The sequence below is a fragment of the Perna viridis genome, chromosome 3 (assembly GCF_037379345.1).
Source record: "Perna viridis isolate PV_CMFRI_1.1 ecotype Kerala chromosome 3, ASM3737934v1, whole genome shotgun sequence".
Lineage (NCBI taxonomy): Eukaryota > Metazoa > Mollusca > Bivalvia > Mytilida > Mytilidae > Perna > Perna viridis.
In genome coordinates this window covers 30239057-30251316 of record NC_142447.1, presented here as the reverse complement: position 1 = coordinate 30251316, position 12260 = coordinate 30239057, and the positions used below count along the sequence as shown (strand labels likewise).

General features: G+C 32.0%; 1 protein-coding gene across 1 annotated transcript in view; it reads right to left on the bottom strand.

Annotated features, from left to right (window-relative positions):
• The window catches only part of LOC148621813 (polycystin-1-like protein 2), a 63955-nt gene that overhangs the window by 36543 nt on the left and 15152 nt on the right, over positions 1-12260 (bottom strand). The window contains exons 2-3 of the mRNA XM_088576554.1: positions 10820-11181; positions 4301-4407 (exon numbers count right to left, since the gene is read on the bottom strand). Coding sequence (XP_088432680.1) covers positions 4301-4407; positions 10820-11181 — 469 coding nt within the window. The remainder of the gene's footprint in view (positions 1-4300; positions 4408-10819; positions 11182-12260) is intronic.

Below are 12260 nucleotides of genomic sequence, written 5' to 3'. Positions count from 1 at the left end.
AGTTATTTGGACAAATGGTTTATCAAAACATGAGTGGTGAACACAACGCATTGAACAAAGTTGTGTGTCCAGTTATTTGGACAAATGGTTTATCAAAACATGAGTGGTGAACACAACGCATTGAACAAAGTTGTGTGTCCCTTCGTCCATCCAGAAGATAGCTTTAGAAGATACTGAAGGATCTTTTTCAAACTTTGTATAGTAATTGAGTATCACAAAATGCATTCAAATTCAAATTTCAGTTTGATCAGATTATTTACATTAAAGTTACAGATGAATATTAAAGAACTGTGAAAGTAAGTTCTATGTCTTTATGACACATAGTGGCAGGGCATCATTTAATGTCCCATTTGATGCCCAATGTTTAATCAAGGTTACCATCAATCACTAGTAATCAGCCTACATTAAAATGGAAGACAATACTTCAGATGTGTTATTTATCACTTCATTGTGTGATTTATCTCAGTCATTCATTTTGTGAGTGAGTAATTCTTAAAATATTGTCACACATGCAGAAGATAACTTTTTTTTTCATTAAATTTTACCAAGTGTTAGAGGTATCCATAAGTAAGTACAAATATTTTCTAAATAAATGAACTTAGTCTTGAACTGAACAAGAACTAAATTGAGGCTGTAGTTCTGTTTGAGTTTAAAACTTTATTTCCATTTGTAACAAGGACTCAGGCATCAATTTCACAAAAAGTCAAAAGTGTAAAGTTGATCGTAAGTAATGACATCATAACAGAAAATAGCATTGTTATGTCATAACTTACGATCAATTTACGCTTAGAACTTTTTGTGAAATTGATGCCTGACCTTTTTGAACTGATTTTTAGGGTGTTTAATTCTGTGAAAGTTTTCAACAGTGGTCATATTTTGAAGGGGGAGGGTTGTGATCATGCCAAAGCACTTTAACCCCTCTGTACGTTTTGCACCTGTCCCAAGTCAGAAATTTCTGGCCTTGAGCTGTATATGTCTTGTTTCATTTACATCTTTAGTTTATTTCTATGTTACTTGAGTATATAGGGGCAAAGAATAATCAAGGGAACCAGGGTTATAGCGGTAATCAAAAGAATGCAATCCAGGGACAAAGACCAGACATGGAAAACAGACATACACAACAAAGAAAACAAAGTCACTAAAATCATACACACAAAGCAATAAAAGCAAGTACTCAGAAAAAAGCAAACTCAGACTCCACTAAAAACTGGGAGCATGGACCAGGTGCATCGGTAAGCGTCCTCTGCTTTTCTAGAAACACCCACTGAGTTGCTCATAAAATGTCTTTCGCTGCACCTGTGTATTATAGTTGAGGCCAGCTGCAGCCTGCCCTGTGGTGTGAGGGTTTCCTTGTCTTTCATTGAAGACCAATGGGTGGCCTACGGCTGACATTTTCATCCAGGTAGGGTGTTGTCTCTTTGACATATTCACCATACCTATTCTATATGTAGGTATGGTCTTAATGTGGCCTCCAATCCATTTCTACAGATTTCTTTGCCTGAAGCTGTAAACAAACTTTCAAAATGTTCCTTATCTTGCAAGTGTAAAGGTGGTAGTAAAACTTCAAAATACAACAGTAAAATGTGTACTTCTTTGATATCTTCTAAAAAGTAGTTTTGAGTCAAAACATGGAATATTTTAAACCAAAACTATCATTTCTCTATGAAATTAAGTGAATATGTCCTCTTTCATATTGTGGCATATTGAGAATATTATTTATTTTAAACAATTACAAGTGGATGAAAATTAGTACCAGTTGCAAGTTATGATTTTTTTGGCTGATTTTGTTCAAATTTAAATTTGTGCTAAATGAAAACACAAACTATAATTGTACAAAACAACAATTTGTACACAACATATACAAATAAGCAAGCTAAATACCAAATACATATACATGTATGTACATTGTATACGTTATAATCCTGCTAAGGAGAAGCTAAAAAAGATTTGTGAAAGTTAGCATGTTATATATTAGTAGTATTATGATAAATCTTATAAATCTCATCAAAGAAGAACATGTGATCTAGCAGAAATGAAAAGTATTTAAATGAGAATATCCAAAGAAGAACATGTGATCTAGCAGAAATGAAAGGTATTTAAATGAGAATATCCAAAGAAGAACATGTGATCTAGCAGAAGTGAAAGGTATTTAAATGAGAATATCCAAAGAAGAACATGTGATCTAGCAGAAGTGAAAGGTATTTAAATGAGAACATCCAAAGAAGAACATGTGATCTAGCAGAAATGAAAAGTATTTAAATGAGAACATCCAAAGGTATTTAAATGAGAATATCCAAAGAAGAACATGTGATCTAGCAGAAATGAAAGGTATTTAAATGAAAATATCCAAAACATACTAATACAAACCATCCTGCAAAATAAAAGGGCAAAATTTAAATGTGAAACAAGTGTTGAGCACAGTATTCCATCATTAAACTACCTGTAGGTAAATTGATACCATTCAATGTAGCAATAATGACTGACTCATATACTGAGGTAAGCATATAATGTGATACTATATAAACAAAATATAGCTGAAAGGGTGAATAATAATTATTAAAGCAATTTGTAACTCTGAGAAAATCGTGGACAACATATTTTCAATGGGTAACAATTCCCTATCACACTCTATTATCTACATGTTATTTATTTTATTATACTGGATGTTCCATGTCATTCTTTTTCAAAGTAAGCTCGAACAATCAGTTTTGCAGGCTTGTCTATTTTCATCATTTTCTTCATTAAAATTGCTTTATTTTCTTCCAAGTTAGCATTCATTGGAAACTGTAAACATCAACTGGATCACACCCCTTTTAGTGACCTTAATTCAATATATCAGTGATGGACCTTCCCTGCTCATAAACAGAAATGTTAAAGATGAATCTGTCAGTTTTTGTCATCTGTTTTTTTTTTTTAATCTGTTATACTGTTATTTAATCCAACTGTTACTGTAGGTCTTTACTTAGCAGAATCAACAACAACAATAACAAAAGAGGTTAAGAATGCAGTGTATGGAAATTTATCAATAATGACGTAAATTCTTAGTTGAATGTTTTCTTTTCCAGTTCCAAACTCAGTCACTTTTTAATTTGACGATACAATTAAAAATGTTTGGGTACCGACTTATAGTAGATTTGGCATTATAAGTAAAAAAAATTTTATACATCTGCTGAATTTCATTTATTAATCAATGTTACATCAGTCACTGATATGGACATTGTGCATATAAATTACTGACAAAGATTGAACTGGTACTTAATTTTTACCAGGACCAGTTTAGCTATTCATGAGAGTAATAGACAAAAAAAACTATCACTCTGTAAGACATGCGAGAGAGCAGAATAATATCCTCGTATTGAACCAATCAAAATTCAGCAAATTGACATGAAGTATAATAACTTGTAATGCAGCAGTAATGGCCAACTGTTCTTATGATATAAGCAATGTTACTTGACAACCTGTAGAGAAGTTGTAGTGCCTAACATAACACCTGCATATGTGTTTTCCAATTCAACAATTCATATCAGATATCAGGCATGGTTTTACTGAGGCAACCAAAAAGCAGAAATCGCCCAAATCAGCAGCAAACACCCATATGGTAAAGTAAACAAAAGGCTCCTAGGAGCCTGAATCGCTCATCTGGTTGAATTTTACCTTTCAAAGGCAATAAATTTAACATGAAGTTGTCCAACAAGTTTGACTCAAGAAACCTTTGGTAGGACTTATCATAAGGATCATTTCAACAACTGAAAGTTTCTTTTAATCTGTCATAGTTTTCAAGAAATTGACCGAAAACTGTAATAAAATAAAAAGACATCATTTTTTTCCCCTTCCAAGGAGTCGTCTGACAACTTTGATCCCTTAAGACTTTTGTAGTCCTAATAATAAGGATCATTTCAGCAACTCAAAGAATTTGGCTAAACTAATGGTTTAGACATATATGTGTAAAACTACTGACCCCTATAGTCTGTTTTTAGTAACACCAGCCATGTTTTTCGACGGATCAAAATTCCCCAAATCAATTCTATGCAGGATACATCAATGAACATTTATACCAAGTTTGTTTCCAATTGATCAAATATTGTCAGAGAAGAAGATTTTTGAAAGAAATAACATGAAAAATAGCAAAAAATCGTAGAAAAAGGGCAATAACTCCATGGCTTAACAGATTAAAACCAAAATTTGACCACAAATAGATCTCATCATGCTGAACACTTTTACCTTATGTCAGAATTTAGTTAAACTTAAGGGTTTTGGAGATATATACAAAAAACCACTGAAATTGTGAAACTAAACATACTTTCTGTCTTCTAATGGAAGTGGTATACCAGTGCTATTCATCTGACTTTGAATTATCCCACATGAATCATTTCCAGGCCGTCTGCATTTATGGTACAGAAAATATACCTGAAAATTTTTATACATGCACATATATGTAAATGGAGTACAACAGAACAAAAAGAGTTACCAACTATTTACCCCCCCCCCCCCCCCCCCCCAACTTCTATAGTAAGTATATAATTGAAAAAATTGAAAGAATTAATAAGGGGCTCAGTGGAGACCAAGTTGTGTTCACACATATTTAAAAGTAACAATGAATAGAAAGTCCTGCTCCAAAACTGGAGATTTGGTATTATGGGTAATATATCCAGAGATGGGATAATTGTAATTGTAATCATTAATCAGCTGTAATTCATTACATTTCTTCAAGTAATAATTGTAATCATTAATCAGCCAAAAATCTGATTACATATAATTTAATTTAATCAATCACTTTTCAGAATACCCTGTAATTCTGATTACTTTACGATTACATTATGATTACAATGGAAATATTAAAGCCTACAATAGTATCTATGGATAATGCATTATGTCAATAACAAAAAACAAGAGACTCCCAGGAGCCTGAATTGTTCACCTGGTTGAATTTTGTCTTTCATGGGCAGTAAATTTAAGAAGAATTTCTATCATAGTTTCCAAGATATTAACTGAAAACTTAAAAAAAAAACAAAAAAAGAACAAAAAAAACCCCTGATTTTATCCTTTTCAAGGGCAATGACTCTTTCAAGGAATCGTCTGACAACTTTTATCCCTGAAAACTTTTGTAGTCCTAAAATATGGTTCATTTCAGCTATTGCTAATTTTGGCTAAACGTAACGGTTTTGGAGATGTATGTGAAAAACTACTGTCTGATCCTTATGTTCTATTTTTAGTAATGGCAGCCATGTTTTTCGACAGATCAAAAATCCTCACACCAGTTCTATGCAGGATACCCCAAGGAACATTCACATAAAGTTTGGTTCAAATTGGTCAAATAGTGTCAGAGGAGAAGATTTTTGAAAGAAATAACATAAATCAAAGTGCTGAGGCTCTGAGTCAAGGAAGACCTCATAAATATTCATGTAACAAAATTGCAAGCTAAATAAACCGATCAAAACTTAGTAATTTTTAAGAGAACCATCTGTTTTAATGAAATGCATATCAATACTGCTAAATGTAAAAACGGATCTTCTTTTCTTTTATTGTTTTTGGTATTTCTGGCTGTTTACGTTTATGTCCTCAAATTGCTTGACACTTTACACCTAAACCAGCATTTCTTCAAAAATATGATCTCCAATGTGAATCACTGACGATCAATATTAGATGGATTTTCAAAGTAAGAAAAATCCACACTTTGAAATTTTGGGTTGGAGATGCATGAAGTAGAAATGAATCCTATGGATTAGGGGAGCTAGATTGACCAAGGACCTAATCTAAAGGGAGAAATGAGCAAAAAACTTGTTTGTGCTCTCTTTGACAGTGGTTTGTAAGATTAAATGAACAAATATGTCAATATTGTTAGTTTTCAAACAGAATTTACTAAAGCTTGTCCTTGTTGTCTAGATCAGGCCCTTTAAAAGTTGAAAATGTCTAAACTATACACTTTTTTACAATAAATAATTACCTTTCTCTAGGAATTTTTCAATTCACACACGGATACTAACTCTTGTTATCAAAATTACTATGCAGTTTAAAGATCTTTAAACTAAAAAAAGACGTTTGTGTCTCATATATTTTAGCAATTTAAGATTCCAATCAAGATGGAAAGTCAAGGATAAAAAGATGTAGTGAATACAGGAAATATTATGTCTTCCTTTATAACAAATGCACTTTGAATATAAATCCATCTTTTCTACTTTCCAAAACAAAAAGTTTACTAGTGAACCCATATCCCATGAGTACCACTTTTTATGATGAATCATTATTGCGCTTAAGCAAAGTGTTTTATACCTGTCTGCCTTCAATAATGTATGTGCATTTCTTTCATTTTCTTTTGCATGTTTGTTTCACCAATACAAATTATTTTAAAATACAAGTAACTCTTATGTTTTGCCAACAAATAAGCGCTACAAAGTCGGACTTCATATTTGTAGTTTTTATTAAGAGATGTTGACATGTACCAGCACTTGAGAATCATGAACTTTGTTTCATGCCTAAATAGTGTCCCAACACAAAAATAGTCCATTTTGCTTTTGCTTTCTTCTCGCTACATCTAGTGAAACTTTAAAAGGAATTACCACTGAAAAGAAATCAACAAAAATTATAACAGTGCCTTTGATAATTGTAATATGTTACAATATGTAAATGCACGAAAATATACATGTATTTTAGCCACATCATATGGAAGTACAGAAACCTCCTCTTGATGAGAAATATTCTTACATGTACATATAATTGTGTGCAAAATCAGGCAAAAATAGAGGTTGGGTGGTTATTATTGTCCCAGCTTTTTACTGGTTTTTAAGCCACCTAGTCAGTACTGGTTGATTGAAATTTTGCACAGTACTTCTGTAACATTATAATTTCTGTCCTGTATTATAAAAAAGTTAATACAATAAGTATATACTATATTTTAGTGTCCAGAAATCTATCAGCTGTCTTAATTAAGAAAAAATAAACACTTCTTTCTCTAAAATACTCCAAATTTATCTTAAATAAAACATAAACTTTACAAAAATGTAGTACAGTGTACTACATGAGCACATCTTTGTTTCAATAACTGCTAATAACAGGTAACATAAGTAAGAGTAGAATAGGTTATTTTTCATCTGACTGACAGGTGGTCATTGTTAAAACAACATCCCCTCATAACCAGGAAGATCATGAAAGTGGTTTGAAATAGTGAGTTTTAAAAACAATAAATTAAAGTCATTCCATATACTAGACAAAACTTCTAAATACAGAAACTGGAAAGTTTACTAATGATATTGCTTCAGGGCTTCTCCCATGTATGGTTTCTAGTTAGTTGATGATTTATAATGATGTCTGGACCCCCCCCCCATTTTAAAATATCTGGATCCATTCTTGTATGTTGATTTAATTTATTTATGAGCAATTAATGTCACACTGTAAAGTATATAACAAATTTGATACATGTATCATTATATTACAAATATCATAATTTCATGTATGAAATCTGTAATTAATACTGTACTGCATATGCCAGTAACCATAGTTAGAGTACATGCACATGTATTTTTTGTAGTTTTCAGTATGAATTACCTGTTCACAGACATACAAATGTAACCTGCAAATTTTGCTATGACATATGACAACAATAGACCTATCACCAGTTCTGAAATGTTTAAATCATTGTGTACATTTGAAGTATATGAACAAACTTATGTATACCTTCACTTACCTAATACATTGTACATGTATGAATGTCCCTGAAAATCAGCTCTTAGGAAATGTCTACTTTTGGGTGCCTAACTGACTGCGTCTTTCATGTGTCATGAAAATCCTGTATCTACACAATGTAACTGTAAGATTTACATTTTAAATGTATATCTTGACAATGTACTAAAAAAGAACCATATTGATAATCAATTATGACTTACATGTATATGGATATAATTAGTGTTAAATCTAGGATTAGAAAAGGGCATATATATGGTAATTTTTTTTTATAATACGTATGTACATTCCATACTGAATATTACATGCCAAAATCTGTATATCACACTGTGTCAACACAAGACTCCTATGTCAACCCACTTAGGGCTATCAGTTGTGGGGTGATATAGGTTGAGGATTAATACCGCATCAGATACAGATTTTGGCATGTCATATTCATTAAAACATATATTTTCATTATACTTCAAGTGTGTAGTGTGTAGGGTGTGTAATAAGGTATGCAATGTAGGTTTAGGGGTGTACAATAATACATGTATGATACAGTCTACATTTTAATGTTTAATGTTTGTACTATAATTTTTTCTATGGCATATACATGTACATGGAAATGGTTGTTTCAAATGAAAATGAAAATGATAATTTTCCCATAAATAAGAGGGATGCCAACTCCCCCTGCACCCTCACTGTAATCATAAACGTTAAAACTATACTTACATTTTTCGTACATCACAAAAAGCATACATTGCAGCTCTGAAAATCCGTTATTAGAAGCTTCTGACATTCTCAATAGATTTTTATAATCATGATAGTAGTCTATATTTAACTCCTTGGTAAGATTGACTAAAAAAAAGTTAACACTTTCAAACCTACAAGACCCATCTTGTAATGGTAGACATTAACAATATACTAACAACTCAAAGAGTGTACATTGCAGATCCAAAAAATCCGTCATCAAAAACTTCCGACATCTTCTTGTGAATGTTTAACCGGGTTGCTCGAACAACCAAAAACCTCGGTGTTAAAAGAAAACCATATTGAAAATCCAGTTTCCTCAAAAAAACACTTTTAGGGTGGTATAATTACTCACTGTGTTATTTAAACACTGCACTTGCAAATAAGTTTTTTTTTAATTAGTATTTCAGCACTTTCTAGATACCTAACGAAAGTCTGTAATAATAAATATGGCGTCAGTACTTTGAAATTAGTTACTTGTCCTTCCGATACCATATTGTTTTCTGTTATCGGAGGTACCGTGTTTGACCTGCATCAGGTCAACTAGTAAAAATAGTCCTGCTCGCTAAGACAAAATTTAAATAGTTTAAAATAAGCACATAATCATAGAAATATTGCAATTCAACAAATATTACAAAAGCTTTGATGTCATAATACTTCCATCTCTTACAAAAAATAAAGCATAACATATTGATTGGTGGCAGAGCGATATACTAACATAAATTTGCCAGCTGGAAAAGGGGGAGGGTAAAGAGAACAGCCCGTGGAATATTTAGGCAGTTCCATGTGGCAATATCCTACTTCCGGTTGAATCCCACTTGCCGACGATCTCTAAGTCAAGTTCAGGCTATAAATAGCCTTTCTTGACAAAAATAGCCTAATATGTTGAAAAAGGACAATAACTCCAACAGGCCTTAATGGATTAAAATGAAAATTTCACCACATATAGATCTCATCATGCTGAAAACTTTAACCTAGTCAGACTTTAGATAAACCTTACGGTTTTGGAGATATATGCGAAAAACTACTGTCTGACCCCTGTTTTATTTATAGTAATGGCGGCCATGTTTTTCAACAGATCAAAAATCACCACATCAGTTCTATGCAGGATATTCCATGGAACATTCATACCAAGTTTGGTTCAAATTGGTCAAGTAGTGTCAGAGGAGAAGAGTTTTGAAAAATTGTTAATGATGACGACGATGGACGCCAAGTGATGGCAATAGCTCACATGGCCATCGGCCAGGTGAGCTAAAAAGAGTCAAATGATTGTTAATTATTCAATGTCTTCATGTAAATTTTTCATTTGTTCTTTTTTTGTGAAGATATTAGAAATTGTTAATTCAATACCAACAAGTAAAACAAAAAGTAATTATTTTAATGAAAAAAAAATGTTTGTACCTAAGGGTATAACTGTATATGAAACAAATGCAATGGTTCCTTAAACTTTAAGTGAAAGTAAAAAATGTTATATTGAACTTTAATATATATATTTTATAGATCTATGTGGTTTAATTAATTGAAGATTGATGTTCTACTATACTGAAAAAAATCATATTACCTGTTAAAATTAAAGAATTTAAGGCCTTATAAAAATACAGATAACATAAACAAAATGTTCTATACCAATCAATTAATTCATAATTATTTGCAAATTCATTGTAATCAGATGTAATCATGATTACTTGACAATGCAATCATCAATTTAATCAATTACTTTCAGAAATGCTGTAATCATTAATGTAATTTAATCATACAATTGACAAGGTAATTGTAATTTAATCAATTACATTGAAAGTAATCGGACCCATCTCTGAATATATGTAACATGATGTGACTTTGATCCAAGAGAAAGTAATTGTAACAGTTAATATCAGGATCTGTTTATTATTAACTTATAAGTGAAAAATGATCAATTCTGACAGAAAAAAGGCAAGAACTCTGAGAAAGAATCCTTAAATTTTTGTACTGATCATACAGGATGGTCTTCTGTGAAACATCAGGTGCCAAAACTACAACGTACCGTATTTTAATTTGAAAGTGCAAGAAAATCATGTGTGACATCATTCTGGTCAAGTTTGCTAAAAACAACCTTGACTAAATATTGCAGCCAAAAATCTTAGCAATGAATTTAATATTCATTTAATATTTAATGAGATATATTTACTTGTATTAAATGTAAAGCATGTCTAAGTTGTATATACATGTAGCCTAATCTGATAAGGCTAAGTGTCGTCATGTACATGCAACACAAGCATGAAAGTGACAAGCACCCAAGAATTTATTTTTTCACACATAAGTGGTATATCTATATAACTGTTACAAGCTATATCTGCATTATGTGCTTAATTTTTTAAGAAAAAAAAATGATAAAAAAATAAACAAAATCAATAAAATTAATAAAACAAACCTTCTGTTTTGTTTGGCTGTCTGTTCCATTTAACATAAACTTTATTCTAAAACTTAAAGCAAATATTCCTTTATTGTCACCACCATTATCTTTCAAAGTATCTGCATTCAAAATGAATAATTCTTTAACCTGTTTTGTCATTACTAGGTCTTCATCATAAGGTAGGTCTATATCATAAGGTTTGAGCCAATAGATTTGAAACTCTCTTTCAGTAATTGTCGAAGAGCAATTTGAGTGAAATGTTGGTAATATGTGAACACTATCACTGCTCTGGTATCTACATGTTGACTGAAGGTCATGGCCAAATCCGTTTATTGTCATACTTAGACTGCATACATTACCAAACACTTCTGCTACATGACCTGTAAAAAAATGTTTGAAAGTAATACAAAATGTAACAGAGACATAAATATACAAAAGGTTTGCAACTAACTGAAATCTCTTATCAACGCGCAGCAGGGAATGAGATCTCTTATTTACTTTCATAGTAACCAACGATAATAACTAGACTTTAAATCATCATAACTAAAAAAGTAGTGCAAGAGTAATCAAGGGAACCAAGGTTATGGCGGTAATCAAAAGAATGTAATCCTGGGACAAAAACCAGACATGAAAAACAGACATACACAGCAAAGAACATTAAGTAACTAAAATCATATATACAAAGTCACAAAAGCAAATGAGCAACTTGGACTCCACTAAAAGCTGGAAGCATGGACTAGGTGCATCAGTAGGGTAAGCGTCCTCTGCTTTTCTACAAAAACCCACCGAGTTGCTCATAAAAAGTCAAGTCTGGGGTAGACAAACGAGGAAAGGAAAACTATGATTCGTTGAATAAATCAATTTTCATGGTGCAGATGGATACACCATAATGATCCACGAGTTCATGATGACGACCATAAAACTTCTGTAGTGATTACTTCAATCTTGTAGCAACATAACTCTGTTCCAGAAGCCTATTTGTTAGAGTTCTAGCGCGATACAAAAAGTTTGCATAGTTTCGGCAAGCTCTGGCATAACGTATGAGTTGTGGTATGAACACTCCACATGCAGGTGCTGAAGGGATGTTGCCACAGATGAAAGGAAAGTTGACAATTCTGAATGAAAAGTCATCACGTTTGTCATAAAGTTTGGTCAATAGTTTTGTTGCAAGTCTTGAAACTAAACCTTCTCGGAAATAACAATAATTCATTATTTTCAGTTTAACCTATCACAACTTTTTCTTTTCAAAAGATAATTACATAAAATCTACAGTTTCTCATTTTTACATCTTCTGGGCCTCTGCTGCAATTTATTTCAGATCATTTCATCAAAAGGAGAAGTAGTAGTTAAATAAATAAGTGGAAAGGTCAGAGAATCTTGCTCTCCACTGCGTGATAATTTCATCGTTAACTGGCCAATTTAAAAGTTCCTTATCTCTGTGTATTATATGTCTCTGGTA